General features: G+C 47.0%; 1 protein-coding gene across 1 annotated transcript in view; it reads left to right on the top strand.

The window, feature by feature from the left end:
- Nucleotides 1-15,214, top strand: part of LOC144124438 (uncharacterized) — an 80,435-nt gene that overhangs the window by 6,756 nt on the left and 58,465 nt on the right. The window contains exons 3-4 of the mRNA XM_077657085.1: nt 10,073-10,112; nt 13,534-13,628. Of these exons, the coding sequence (XP_077513211.1) occupies nt 10,073-10,112; nt 13,534-13,628 (135 nt within the window). The remainder of the gene's footprint in view (nt 1-10,072; nt 10,113-13,533; nt 13,629-15,214) is intronic.

Consider the following 15,214-nt stretch of genomic DNA (forward strand, 5'->3'; position numbering starts at 1 on the left):
AGAACAGTCATACTGGCCGCTAACTTCACTTTAACTTCCTTCACCCAGCCTCTCACAAGAGATCAGTGTTTGCCTTGCTTTTTCATCGAGCAAACCGCATCTGCACAGAGCCAGAGGACGTGAAGGCCGACCGTCAAAGAGTTCGCAAGGACCTCTCCGAATGTGGCTACCCGTTGCCTTTCGTCAACGCTGTGGAATGCAAACTGTTGCGACCCCCACGATCTGACAGTGGTCCAACCGCCAAAAAACGTGCACCTGTGCCTTATGTGCCCGGGATCAGCAAAATCCTGGTGCGCATTTTGCGATCTTATGACGTTGAGGTGTCAAGTGTGCCGGCGAAAAAGTTGCGGGAAGCCCTCATCAACATAAAGGACTGTCTGCCAAAAGAAAAATTTCCGGGTGTAATGTACAGTACACCGTGCAGAGACTGTAACCATGTGTGTGTGTGTGAAAGTGGAAACTTTGTTAAAAGGTTGTAACAGCACCAGTATGATGCTGCAAACAAGAAAGATTTTTCAAATGCACTCGCCGAACATTCTGAAAGCAGGCAGCATGACATAGATTGGAGCAACGCGTGCATGTTGAAAACACAAAAGAATCTCCAAAGCCATTTATATCTAGAATCCTTAAACATTCAGACAACCGAACACACTCTTATTCACACTGACAGGGCGCTTCCTAGTGCATATGCCCGCGTCACATTTTCAAGCTTAAATAGCCAGCCTTTCACGTTTGTGCCTGTTTGTGAACAAGGCTCCCGTGTGGGAGCCGAAACGTCATTTAAGTGTTCTTTTTATTTTGGTCGGTGTTCTGCCTCTTCTTCAATTAAAAAACTGCGATTCGAAATTTTGCGGACGGCAGGCTGAATTACACAGCCAGCAGCATTATTTGAAAGATTAATAATCTAGACCGTCAAATCGAAATTTTGTCGGTACCTGTACATCCCATCATGGGGATGAAGCAGCCCTCAACTAATTCCAAGAATTTGTCAACCGGGCTGTGGGCTGCCCAAACCTGAGATCCACTAGGGAGTGCATGGTTACGTACCACGAAATAACAATGCACTAATGAAATAATAGAATGTGCTACCCACCCTCAACAAATCTCTTTCTAAACTTGAGTAGGCAACATGGAGGCAACTCCAGACAGGTACTCTACCCGGTTCATATAAATGCTGCATCATTTATCCTGGATCATATTCTCCAGTATGCAGATTCTGTGGTCATCCCAAAGCCGATATAGCTCATCTATTATACGTGCCCTGAGGACTTAGCTCCCACGGGCCTCCCTAACCAAGCAGAGTGGGAGGATACGGTGACCAGCTTGGACCCTGATACCCAAAAAAGGGCCGTGCATCGGGCTATGGAAGTCTCATCACATCACTGTACAGATCCTCAAGGTCAAGAAGAGATAACTTGACGCCACTCGAGGATCTCATAGCTAATGGATCATTGACAAAAATAAAGTTTTGTCATCATCGTAATGACAAATTACAGTGGTAGGCTTAAAGACTAAGGTGAACAAAACTAATGAAGAAAAGTAAAGGAAAAGAGATACGGAGGGGAATGAGAGTTTCAAAAAGGTGCCGGAAAGAACTTGCCAACTTTTTCACGTAATTGTGGCTGCTCTGCTGCGTGTAGAAGTGTATTGCCGTATTTACTTATGTAGGGGCTGCACCTCCAACTTGGTGACCGGCAGTTTGGAAAAAAAAAAGTCAGCCAAAAGATTAGCTTCATGTGTGCATAATTTTGCCCAAGTGATGCTGAGCGTTTGGACCTTTAAGGCCCCTCGGCGGAGGCAACGCACAAGTTTGGCCCCAGCTTCCCGTAGACGGCACCTCAAGCCTGACCCAACCAGGGGAAATCGGCAGTCGCCTTTTCCTGTCCTCCCCTCCATCTTTCACTATCCTATCTCATTTTTACAACTCTCCTTCCTCCTCCTTCCTTCTTGGTTTTTCCTTTTTTTCCTGGTGGCTAGGGTTAACCTTGTGTGGCGAACTACTCTGGGTTTCATCACATTTGGTTATAGCAGTGGTGTACACAAGCGTTTGCAGGTAGGTAGGCTGGAAATGCTGATTGGTAAAAAAAAAAATGTGACGTCACGCCTGTAACGTCATGATCACGTGACTTTTAATGACGTCATGTCCAGTTGGGGACAGACATTTCTTCTAGATTTTTCTTGGAATTCCCCAAGTTTTTGAAAGCGCACGCAGGATAAAAAAAGCGCATCTTTACCCCCACCCCACCCCACGCCACCCCTATCTTCCCAATTCGACCACCTTGCCGAGCGGGGTGCAATTGAAGAACCCTTGTCTAAATGCTCCCGCCATTCACATTTACCCCACACACGACACTTTCCCGAACTCTAATGTTTTGCCGCCTTTTTTCTTTTTCTTTTGTGTGTTTGTGTTTTCATGCACAGTGCACGTGTCTCTAGTTAAGCTGACTGCGCCACTGATTCTGCCTTGACTATTCGTGCCAAAGAGGCTCCAGGGAAGTCTCCTGCCCTGTCCGCGTTTTATTCTGTTTATTCGTTTACTCGCTTTGGCCAGCGGAACGCGAGTACATGCATCTATAATTCTTATCTGTTCTGCGAATCCGCCACCGTCTGTTTCTGTACTCGCTGCCGCTCTGCCTTGAGGGGCACCTGTTCTCTCCCTCCCGCTCCTCGATTTCCTTTTTCTCTTTCTCTTTTTTTTCTGCCCCCTCCCCGGGGCTGCTCGGTGTACAGGGGGCGACAGCACGTTTTTCTTTTTCTCTTTATTTCTCTCTCTCCCTTTTCTAGTATTTTTCTTTTGTGCCCATCTTCTTTCCAGCGTCCGATTGCTTGTTGCTCTGTTCATGTGGCGGACATGTGTGCCAATTCCAACTCCTTAAGAATGGGAGGAAGATCGCTGTAACTTCAGTCCTGAGAAAGGACAGGCTCTCTCTCTCTATATATATATATATATATAAACATGAAGGGAGCCAATAGTCACCGAAACAAAGGTGCATAGGGAAATGTTTAATTTTTTTTTTAATGTGTAGTGCTAAATCACAGGCTTAATAATACTTAGATTAATCTATCGCTTAAAGAAAATTACTTATAAAGCAGAAGAAAAAACAGCCATGCCGCCGGTGGGATCCGAACCCACGACCTCCGAATATCGCGTCCGGTGCTCTTACAAACTGAGCTACGGCGACGGCTGTCCAATCTGCTGCTCTCGTGGGTATTTATGTTTAATGGGTGTAAGCGAACCTTGAGAGTGTTCACCAGTGCCACCCTCGTCCATAGCGGCGGACGTAGCACGTCCTGTGTTACCGCGAGTGTGACGTGGAACGTTATCTAATGACGAGGGCGGGAACTGTGTGAAAGCCCTCTTATGCTACCTATGGCATCAAGACTGCCAGAACCGAGACCCTCGTTAAGCAATTAGCAGACAAGGTAAAGGAGATGAGGGACTCGTTTTTGACAAACACCTTGACATGCACCTTGGTTTCGGTGACTGTTGGCTCCCTTCATGTTTGTCAAAATCGAGTCCCTCATCTCCTTTACCTTGTCTGCTATATATATATATATATGCTACGATGAAAAACTTCCTCGACTACTGATATCATAAGAAAAGAGTTGAAGTACACTTGAAGAAACTTTTATTTACCAACGGTTTCGAACGGTGGACCGTTCTTCATCAGGGTAAGATAATTGTGAACACAAAGGTCTGCGTTTTTGGAGCACCGAATGCACGTGGAGAGGAGAAAAACGCTCTCCTTTGAGCAAACAAAAAGATCACACAAGAGACAAACAGTGGGCGACCAGACTCCTCTCTTAGACTGAGGGAAAGGAGGGTGGTCAAAAGAACTGATGAGAAAAAGGGGGGGGGGGGTGGTAGGAGAAAACGAAGGTGAGAGACAGCGGGGGCGAGTTGTCCGCAAGGAAAAAAAGGGGGGGGGGGGGGGGGGCGCTGACAAGAATTATTACCTTCGGTGGAAGCGAGAGTTTCGAACACGAGGAAAGGTCTGGTCGGGTAGTAAGTAACTCATTTCAACAGAAAAAAAGGCAGACCAATCATCAAGGACTCGAGATACTGCCGTGAAAGCCAGTTCTTTTCTTTGGCGATGATAGAAGCCATTTCCCAGCAGATATCATGACCTGCCGATATGGCGTGCTCCGCAAGTGCATTGGAAGTGAAGAACGAGAACTGCAGAAACTACTTGTCGACGTGTTCCACTTTGTACCGCCTCACCATAAGTCACTGTACTTCAGGCTCCTCTGCCACAATGGGTCCGCGCCTGCGTTGTATGGCTTGCCAAAGATCCACAAGGAGGGCATCCCTATGCGACCGATAGTGGACGTCACCCGTTCCCCCTTGTACGAGCTCTCGGGATACCTTCACCGCTTCTTCGCGCCGCTAGTTGGGAAAGGATCCACGTTTATATGTAACTCGTACGAGTTCATCGAAAAGGTGCGTGACATTTCCATGGATGACGATGACTTAATGGTGTCCTTCGACGTCAAGTCCTTGTTCACAAGCATCCCTGTGGATCTAGCGGTCAATGTATGCGGCGCTGCCCTTCACTCAGACGAGAAGCTTGGCGAAAGAACACCTTTCGAGGCGCCGGACCTGTTGAAGCTCTTTAAATTTTGCCTAAAAAACACGTATTTCGTCTTCCGAGGCACCTTCTACAAACAGGTGCATGCAACAGCAATGGGCGCGGCCATTTCGGTCACGGCTGCTAACTTGACCTTGGAAGCTATAGAAAACCAACTTCTGGCATCTTTCCAACCTCGGCCTGAGATCTTCCTGCGATATACTGATGATTGCTTTTGCATCATAAAAAAGGATGCACTCACCGCCTTCACAGAGCACATCAACAGCATCGCTGAGGCCATTAGGTTTACTATTGAGGAGGAGGTTGCCAAACGTCTGCCTTTTTTGGACCTGTCAGTAGAGAGAGATGGCCGCCGCCTTTTGTTTCAAGTCTTCAGGAAGCCCACCCACACGGGCAGATACCTGCATTTTAACTCTGTTAACCCGGCATGCCACAAATGTGCAGTTGCGGCTTCGCTAATTCAACGATACCGAAAAATCTGCTCAAGACCTGAAGATGGTGCCTCGGACTTGATACAAATGCGTCGTGATTTGATGAACTGTGGCTACCCTAGGAATTTTTTCGGACTCCGTGGAACGTCGCTCGGTGCGGTCAGCGGAACCGGTCGGCAACCATTGCAAAGCACGTGTCGCCATACCTTATGTACCAGGCATAAAGGGCGGTTTACATGCAAGCGAATTGGCGAACAGAGCGAACGGCGGCGCGGCGTTGCGAAGCGGTTCGCGAGCTTTCGTTTCACATGCATCGCCGCTGCGCGCTTCCCACCGCTGCGAAAACCAACGTTGCTGGGAAAAGATATGCGCCTGCAACCGGTTTTGGTGGCCTGCAACCAGTTTTGTTGACCTGCAAACACAAAAAAAGCGTAATATAAAAGCATTATTTTGTCAATTGTTTTCACAGTTTCTTTAAATAAATATAATTATTGCGTTTTAAGCATTAAACGGCACTGTATACAATTTATTTTTAAACAAAAGTTCGTACGTGCAGCGTACAAACTCGCGTGGCAACGCCAGGCCGTCATTGGTCGAGATGCGGTGCTGCCGCGTCGCCGCCGCGAAAATTTCCAACTTGCCCGAACCTCGCCGCTCCAGCCGCTGGAGCTTTCCCGCCGCTTGAGAGAGGGTGTACTCGCCGCCGCGGCGGAGTTCGCGAGCGGTTCGCTTGCATGTGAAACAGGCATAAGTGTAGCACTGGGACGTGTCCTGCACACGTACGACGTGCAAGTTTCCGACGTTCCCGCCCGCAAGTTACGGCACGAGCTCGTGAATTCCAAGGACAAACGAAAGAAAGAAAAATTTCCAGGTGTTGTGTACAGAATCCCCTGCGCCAAATGCGACTGTTTACATCGGCGAGAGCGGGAATTTTGAAAGGCGTCTGAAAGAACACATGTCGGACGTGAAGAACAAAGTCACTTCCAACGCACTTGCGGAGCACGCCCTATCAGCAGGTCATGATATCTTCTGGGAAATGGCTTCTATCATCGCCAAAGAAAAGAACTGGCTTTCACGCCAGTATCTCGAGTCCTTGGTGATTCAGACCACCGAAAAAGACTTAATCGTAACATCGGCAATCTCCCGCCAACCTATGCAAGATGCCTGGGACGATTATTGAAGCCTATTTAAGCGCCGCGGTTCTACAATAAAATATAGTGAACAAGGCTTCCGTATGGAAGCCGAAACGTCTGTTTTGACAAAAACCTTTGGTCGGCGTCTGCCTTTTTTTCTGTTGAAATGAGTTGTCATAAACAAGAAAAGAACAAAGAAACGGAAAACAACCCTGCACGCATATGCCCCAGAGCGCGATGCGCTCCCCATGGGTGCGGCTGTTAAAAGTTAAAATGTAAGTTACGGCGGCGGTGCGGCCGGCCAAACGCCCCGCAGAAGCCCGATCCCGCAGCTGGGCGCCGCGAAGTACAAATGTCTCCGCCCCGCGTTCCGTCACGGAGACAAAAAGAGGGCTCCTTCCTAGAAACTGAGAGAGAGGAGAGTAACAGAAAGAAAATGGGGAACGAAGGTGCGAAATCGCCCAAGTGTCCGTTATTGCAATTGGTTACTGTCCTATATGGAGCATCACGCTCTACTATCTGCAAAGCAGGAAAAAAGAAATAAAGAAAAATAAAATAAATAAAAATATAAAAAGTTGAGGGGGAAATAGGCAATATGCTTTGCTGTCACAACTATTTTCTCTGGTCATGAGCAAGAAAGAATGGCAGGGGGAGGAGAAGGGCGGCATGTGGAAGCAAGCACGCAAATTGGCATGACCTCAGGCGATGCAGTCGGGGTGCTGTGAATTTCAGTGAATTTCTGACCTCTGAAGTGTGGAGAGAGAACCAGGGTTTTCATTCATACCGGCCTGCACAGTATTAAACTTAAATATAAAGTATGATTCTCACGCTCACAGGTATTTTGGAAGCCGCTCTGTAGCAGTGTAACTGTTAGGTTGTGAAACTCGTGACCTTCCTGTGTAAGGTGTTTCGACAGGTGGAGAGGAGGAGATCTGGTGTGCACGCGGTGGTTATTGAATCTAATTCGGAAGGAATTCTCGGTTTGGCCAATGTATTACATCTGACAATCGCCGCACTCGAGCATGCATGCTACGTTACTACTGTCACAGTTGAAGTTATCACGGATGGAGTGTTTGAAGTTAGAGTGTGTGCTTTGAGCTAGTGTTGTTGTCCGCATGTGCTGGCAAACTTGACAGCGATTCTTCCTGCAAGGTAGGCAAACCACAGGCTTTCCCTTATTGACAGTAGAGTGAACTGTATTATTATGCATGTTTTTTGGTAGTCTGTAGGTAACCCATGGAACTGTTGGAAAAATTTTGGACAGTCGATCGCTTTGCTTTGTTTGATTATTTTGAAATGTTTTTTTAGAATTTTGTTGACATTAGGAATGTTGTTTGCGAAGGTTAAGAAGAGATTAGAGCGGTGTTCATTTGCAGTTGCTGAAGGGGGATCCCCAAACATTTCGTTACGATTTTTTGCTTCCGCTTTCCTAATGGCATCATCAATAATAGAGGCCGGATAGCATTGGTCCCTCAGAACCTTCTGCATACGGTTAGAATTTTCCTTGAAGTCTTCTCATCGTGAGCAGATCCGTTTGAATCGGGTGGCTTGGGAATATGGAATTTGAAGTTTTGCAGTGGTGTGGGTGGCAGCTCTTGTAATGAAGATAGTGTTGCCTATCCGTGGGCCTTCTACAGACACTGGTGATTAAGCTACCCTTCTCCATTCGAATTGAGACGTCCAAAAAATTAATTTGACTGGTGGAGTAAGTGTGTGTAAAACAGAGGTTTGGATGTATGTTGTTAAATGCTGAAATAAACTGGATGAGTTGGTCCTCGGTTTTCATCCATACCATGAATATGTCATCTAGGAAGCGTATGTAAAAAGCCAGTTTTGTTGGGTATGAGCGGAGAAACTCCGATTCAATGCTATGCATATATATGTTGGCATAGTTTGGTGCCATTTTCGTTCCCATAACGGTACCACTCGTTTGTAGGTAAAAGGAGTTGTTGAATTCGAAAGAGTTGAGTTTGAGGACCAGATTAGTGAGTGCAGCGATGGTACCTTGGCTAGGAGCATCAGCGCTTTTGTGTTTTCCATAGGATGCGACCAGAGCTCGGATGCCATCCTCATGTGGTATGTTGGTGTATGGACACACTACATCAAGAGTAACTATATATATATATATATATATATATATATATATATATATATATATATATATATATATATATATATATATATATATATATATATATATATATATATATATATTTCATTTAGACAGATTTATTTTGTGTCGACAATTCGGACACAGCCTGTTCTTTCTCAACACTGAAGTTACCGAGATCTTCCTCCTCTTCTTAAGGAGTTGGAATTGGCACACATGTCCGCCACATGAACAGAGCAACAAGCAATCGGATGATGGAAAAGAAGATGGGCACAAAAAAAAAAAATACTAGAAAAAGGAGAAGAGAAATAAATAGAAAAACGCGCTGTCGCCCCCTGTCCACCAAGCAGCCGCGGGGAGCGGGCAGGAATTGTCGAAGTCGCAATTCTTTGCAAGTTTGCGTAACTGAGCAATATAAACCTCTGACAGGCTCACCAGGGTTCTGTAAACTTATCTTGAAAAGCGGTGGCGTTCTGTCGTGGCTGAGAACAAACGGTCGCAAGTGCTGAGCGCGGTTTGAAGCACATCTTCACCTTTCGTAACTTCATTTAATTGAGGTCCCTGCTCCTTCGTTTTAAAATTGCGCTCGTGGCGGGAGGTGTTCCGGAACGACGCTGACTTTAGATGCCGTGCGAATGCAGAAGCATCTATAGCTTTGCGCCGGGATGCAGCAAACTCGGGCGCCAGACGCCTCTAAGTAGGTAGAATACAGTGCCTTCCACTGGTTCCATGGTATTGGTGGCTGGCCTGGTGTTTCCAGGAATGTACGAGGGGGCGTAAGATCCCGTGAAACTCATAGTAAAGGTTTACCTCGTCGGCACGTTGTTGTGTTGTAGATGCAGTATCGAACGATACACCAGAGCGAGCGATGTCATGCTGATGCCAAGATTCCGCCCCCCCCCCGCCCCCCCCCACCCCCCCCACCCACCCCCTCTGCTTTTCCTGCGTCACGTATACGTGATGCCAAGCAACATGCATGTGACTTAAACTGAAACTCTGAAGATGCGAAACTGAAAGTAAAAGAACCAAAACTTAAAATAAGAGAAGAGAAACTGAAACTGCCGCACAGTTCATTACGTGATGGATACAACAGTATCACGTATTACTTAGCATCTTCATAAAACCACTGTTTGTTCTTCTATAGGATTAACAGCATTAGTATATGTTTGCTATTAATTACACCCAGGTAATGAACATGATTTACCAACTTAAGTAGCGTTGGTTCTGGTGTAACACACGAATAATTTATTGGCATGCCTTTGTGTATACTTTTGAAAAAGATGAGCGCATGAAGACAGGACAGGGCAGAGACAACACAGGAAGAGCGCTCTCTGCTCTCTGTCCTGCTCTGTCCTGTCTTCATGCGCTATGTCTTTTTCAAGAGTGATTCACCAACAAGCCCAAAGTTCTACCTTTGTGTATACGTCAGAAATGAAATTGTGGAGCAAGCCTTGAAACTGCGTGTGTATTTCTCATAAAAAACGGAAAAATTACCTTGCTTTCATAGCATGCGTGTCATCTATATCAGATGTGATCGTAACCTTGAGTTATAACTTGAAATGACCCGTACTGGCTGCCATCAAAAATCAGTTTAATTATTCAACAAACCTCATAACTCATTTCTGTCACGAAAGGAATGAAATGCTTCACTTATATCTCATTGCTTTGGTACAGCCATGGTTCATTATGCAATGTAAAATGTGATTCAGGAATATTTTTGTTACTTATTGCACGGTTGGTTCCTGAAATTCAGCACATCCACCAGTGTTGCGTTCCCGTGTGGTTTTCTTTTTTATTAATTGAGTACAGGTGAAAAGCCACCGGATTATTGGCCGATCGTCCAGTGTGGGTATGTGCCATTTTTTGCTAGGCTAACAACATAACAACATTAGTATTTCACTTCCAATCATATATGTGCTGCGCTATACTTGTTCTTCTACATTGTGATTCTTCTACATAATGATGTCAGAGTTTAAAGACAAATCCTCAATGCTAGCAGATCTTTACTATGTGCCCAATTTTTGTTATTGCTACAATGATGGCACAATATGTAATGAAGTTAATATAGTTAACCACTTCAGTTCGCAAAAGGATGATGAGAGAGAAAGGCCAAAGCACTCACAGCCAAAGTACCTTACATAGACTTCTAAGCTGTGCAGATAGAATGACTAAAAAGGTAATTTTCCCTAAGCTCGTTCCATACTACGGCCGGCTTTCAGGCTAGTTGTGAAAAATATCTGTGTAAGCATGGAGAAAGGGGTGAGCCGGAATGCTGTCGTAATTCATGGAAGAAAAAGACAGTAGGCATGGGAGGCATTCATTTTAATTACCTGAATACAGGTGAATAGTCACCCGATTCTTGGCCGATCCCCCAGTGTGGGTATGTGACATCCATCTTTTGAGAGGCTAACAACAACATCAACATTGGCTACGCTATCAGCTCCCACAAGTTAGGTTCACGCAAGCTCCGGTTCAGGTTGATCTGATCTCCTTGCAACGGGTTGCTGATACGCAGGGTGACCCCGTCTTCTTTACGACCATATTTATCTGTCCCATGCCCGCAAATATCCTAAATGGTCTTCTTTCTGAACACCTAGAGAATTTTCCTCATCATACTGTTCTCTCCACTGATGCCTCCGGCAGCTTTGAGAAGGTGATGATTGGGATATATTCGCAGAATCTGGCTTAGAGCTATTCTGTTCATATCCCTCATTATACTCCTATATTCTTCGTAGAGTTTTTGGCTATTGGTTTGGTTCTTCTCAAAATTCCCAGACATGTAGCTTGGGTTCTTATTCTTGCAGACTGCCTTTCAGTTCTAGTCTCTCTCCAAAATTCCGGAAAATCTTTATTGAATCGATCGCGTAGGTTTTTTGTTCTGTGCAGAGTGCGTGAGATCCGCTTTGTCCTGGTACCTGCAGGCATTCGGGTGTCTATTTTAACAAGGTGGCTGATTTATTGGCAAGGTCAGCTCTCAGCGCTCCTGTAATCTATCCTGTCCCTCACCTCATTCTGTTGGAAACTTCACGTTTCCAGTGGTTCCAACGTATTTCAGCCAGCTTGAGTGATCTGTTGCTGAATACCTAAAAGTACCCATTGAATGTCCGGTGGTGTAAATCAAGGCGTTGTGAGGTGTCAGTGTCGCTTCTGTGATGCAGAATCCCTCACTTAAATTTGTGCTTGCACAGATGCAGGTTCGCAGTTTGTAGCTGCAAGCACGAGTTTTTTGTCTCAACCGCCGATTTCCACACAGCGCGATCGTCATAACTTTTCTTGGACTTGCTGTTGGAGCTGATAGCGATCATAAAATTAAGGGCGCCGACTGTAGTGGCAGAGGCTTGCCATTGAAAGGACCAAAGCCGTGCACTTTGTCAACCCGGCAACGAGGCCTAGCGTGAGAATTAGAGCCGGCTTGAAGAAAGCGCGAGACGACGCGCACTTCGAACGCAAAGAAACAAAGGCGCGCTGCACTGGGCTAAGGCTGTAGCAAGGTCTAATACGTAAACTTTCACGGCTGCCGTCGATTTCGACAAAGCACGAGAAGTCTTTAAGGAATTTAACAAAGCTGCACTGCACTGGGTGAATGCTGTATACCTAGGCCAAGCGCGATTTCCACAACACGCGAGTCGGAACTTATGGATTTACAGTTGCAGCTGATAGCGATCCTAAAGGGCCAATTGTAGTGGCAGAATCATTGCGGCCACTTTTACCCTGGACTTGCCACTGCAAAGAAACAAAGGCGCACTGCACTCTGCTAACCCTGCAACAACGCCTAGCGCGAGTTTTGATGCCTGGCACCGATTTCGACAAAGAGAGGGAACACGGCCACGAAACAGGACGCCCGTGATCTGCCAGGAAACAATGAGGTGGCCCTAAAAAGGACCATTTACTAGAGCACATCAACGTCGACCTGCAGTGGCGTGGTGCGCAGTAGGCCCAGCAGTGGTCCGTCTTGAGCCCTTTTGCTCCGCACCGACGACACCGGTGCATTACGTATACCTCTCCTGGTCTTGCCCTTGAAGCCAACGCGATTCCTGGTCCGTAGATCTTGACGAAGGCCGCGACGGTAATCTTTGACATCTGGTCGATGCCCTGGTCTCTCGCCACGTGGTATCGGTTCGCGACAACTAAGGACAGCATCGGCTTGCCAGAAGCATCCAGGAAACGATGCTGCAAAAAAAGTTACATTGCAAGCACCACAATTTGGTGAGTTCTGCACGAGGAAACTTGCGAAAATGTAGTTCCACGCTTACCTCGGGGTTGAAAATGTGCACGCCCGACAAGCGCTTCAGTGTGGCTGTCAGACGGCGGTTCAGCTGGCGATGCCAGTGGTCCTCAAAGCACGCCTTATGTGGGTCGTCGTAATGGTGTGTCAAAACTTTGAACAGCAGCACGACACTAGCCACGTGCTCCTGCAGCAGCAAAACGAGATGCTGAAATGCACCAGGAATGTAGGTAAGCGGTACAGCACTTCATGAAGCGAAATTTGAGCTAAAATGCGTGCCTTTATGTGGCGGGCAATTTCTTGCCGGTCAGCGCCTTTTGTGGGTCGTCGTAATGTCGTGGAAGTGAGAACTGTACAGAAATGTCAGCTGGCTGTCGCCGACGCAAAAAAGCCATATCTGGACAGCTCCCGAAATGCGCGCGCTGCCACCTAGGCTCATGAAGGGGAATGCCCGCGGACCACGCACGCGAGGCGGACGGCAGGACCTAACGATTCCCTAGGCCTTCTAGGCACAGGCCGAGAGAGGCGCGGCGACCCCACGTCCGGTTGAGAACGAGGGCGAAGCGAAAAAAACGTCACAGAGATACGCATCCCACCGACCAATCGGCGTTTCCAGCCTGCCTGCCCTCAAACGCTTCTGTGGTGTACAGCTGGCGTGGGTAGGGCTTGTTTTCAAGTCCCTGTCCTGTCTCCTTATTGGGCTCCATGGTGGGTGGCTGGCACCATGGCCGAAAAACACACTTTTTTTATGGCTACCTGATTTCTTTCAAATGATCCTCTGAAAGGGGGGCAGACCGATGTGACCTCAAAATTTTTCAGCAAAAAGAAACTAACTTTCCCAAAGTACCATATTGTTGGAAATAATAGCGCTCAGACGAGGGACAAAGAAAGAAGAAGACAACAGGACCGGTGTTCTTTGTCCCTTGTCTCAGCGCTGTTATTCCCAGCGGTATGTACCAACTCGCTCAGCTCTCCGTTTTATTGTACCATATTGTGCACAGTGAACAAAAAGAAAAGCCAGCTAGACTAATATCCTCATTCATAGTTTCAGAAGTTCTCACGGACTCCTTGGGCCCGAAATACAATGTGACAAAATTGGCTAGTGGAGAAATCTTGCTGGAACTCCTCGACATCACCCAGGTAACTAAGCTCGCAAGCATTGAAACATTTGCTGATATCCCTGTCTCTGAAATCTAAGGTTCGACGAAATCTCGTCTGGTCGGGTGAATACATTGGCGAAAATAATGAAGCGCCGACCAAAAGGTGTTGTCAAGATGGAAGGACGTTTCGACTTCCACACGGAAGTCTTGTTCACTGATGGAAAAATTTTCGCACACAAAGCTTAAGTACGTTGTGCTAATCGTCGCAGGCATCTAGCGTACGAGGGCGGTAGATTGCCGATGTTACGGTTGAGCGTCTGATCTGTTGTCTGGATAAACAGAGACTCCAGATATTGGCGTGACATCCAGTTTTTCTCACGGCCGATAATTGCCGCTTCTTCCCAAGCGATATCATGCTTCGTGTTTTCAACGTGTTCAGCCAGTGCGTTGGAACAAGCCTTCTTTTTCTTGACATCATTCTTGTGCTCATTCAGCCGTCTTTCAAAGTTTCCGCTCTCACCTATGTAGGAGTGATCGCAGTCTGAGCAGGGGATTTTATAAATTACTCCGGGAAACTTTTCCTTTTTTAGCTTGTCCTTTACGGACACCAACTCGTGGCGAAGCTTGCACGCAGGCACGTGAGCTATATGCACATCGTAGGTGCGAAAAATGCGGGCCAATGACTCGCTCACAGCCTGGCACATAGGGTATTGCAGCTCGGGCACGGCAAGGTAGGCGAACGGGCTGAGCTGGTCTCGTTGTCTGCTGTATTACAGCGTTCACGAAGTGCTGTAGGTAGCCACAATTGTTGAGCTCGCGTCGCACTTGGCGTATGTCAGAGGCTTTTTCTTCGGGTTTCGAGCATATTCTTTCCGCACGACGGATGAGGGTAGAAACGACGGAGCGCTTATGGCACGTAGGATGGACTGAATTAAAGTGAAGGTATTGGCCTGTGTGCGTGTCCTTTCTGTACACCTTGAATGATAGGCGGTCATCACGTCGCTCCACCATGACGTCCAGAAAAGGAAGACGGCCAGAAATCTCCTCCTCGACGGTAAACTGGATGGAATCTTCCATGCTGTTCAAATGGTTCGTGAAAGCAGCCAAGGCATTCTTTTTGATTATGCAAAAGCAGTCATCAATGTACCGCAGGAAGACCTTCGGGCGCGGCTCGAACGAAGCCAAAGCGCGGCTTTCCAGTGCTTCCATTGTGAGGTTTGCGGTTGTGACCGAGATAGATGCTCCCATGGCAGTGCCATGAACCTGCTTGTAGACAGTGCCCCGAAAGATGAAGTACGTGTTCTTCAAGCAAAACTGCAGAAGCTTCAACAGGTCCGATGGATCGATGGGTGTCCTAGCACTCAGTCCGTCGTCGTCTCGAAGCGCTGAACGGGCATACCTCCACCGCCAGATCCACGGGGACGCTGGTAAACAGTGATCTGACGTCAAATGACACCATTATCTCGTCGCTGTCAATCATGATTTCGCGTATTTTTTCAGTAAAATCAAAGGAGTTGCGTACAAAAGTCGGTCTCTTGCCAAAGAGTGGCAAAAAAAAAAAAAAAACTTTGTGCAAGTAGCCTGAAAGCCGGTACAAGGGAGAGCGGGTAAAATCCACTATTGGTC

The sequence above is a fragment of the Amblyomma americanum genome, chromosome 3 (genome assembly GCF_052857255.1).
Source record: "Amblyomma americanum isolate KBUSLIRL-KWMA chromosome 3, ASM5285725v1, whole genome shotgun sequence".
Lineage (NCBI taxonomy): Eukaryota > Metazoa > Arthropoda > Arachnida > Ixodida > Ixodidae > Amblyomma > Amblyomma americanum.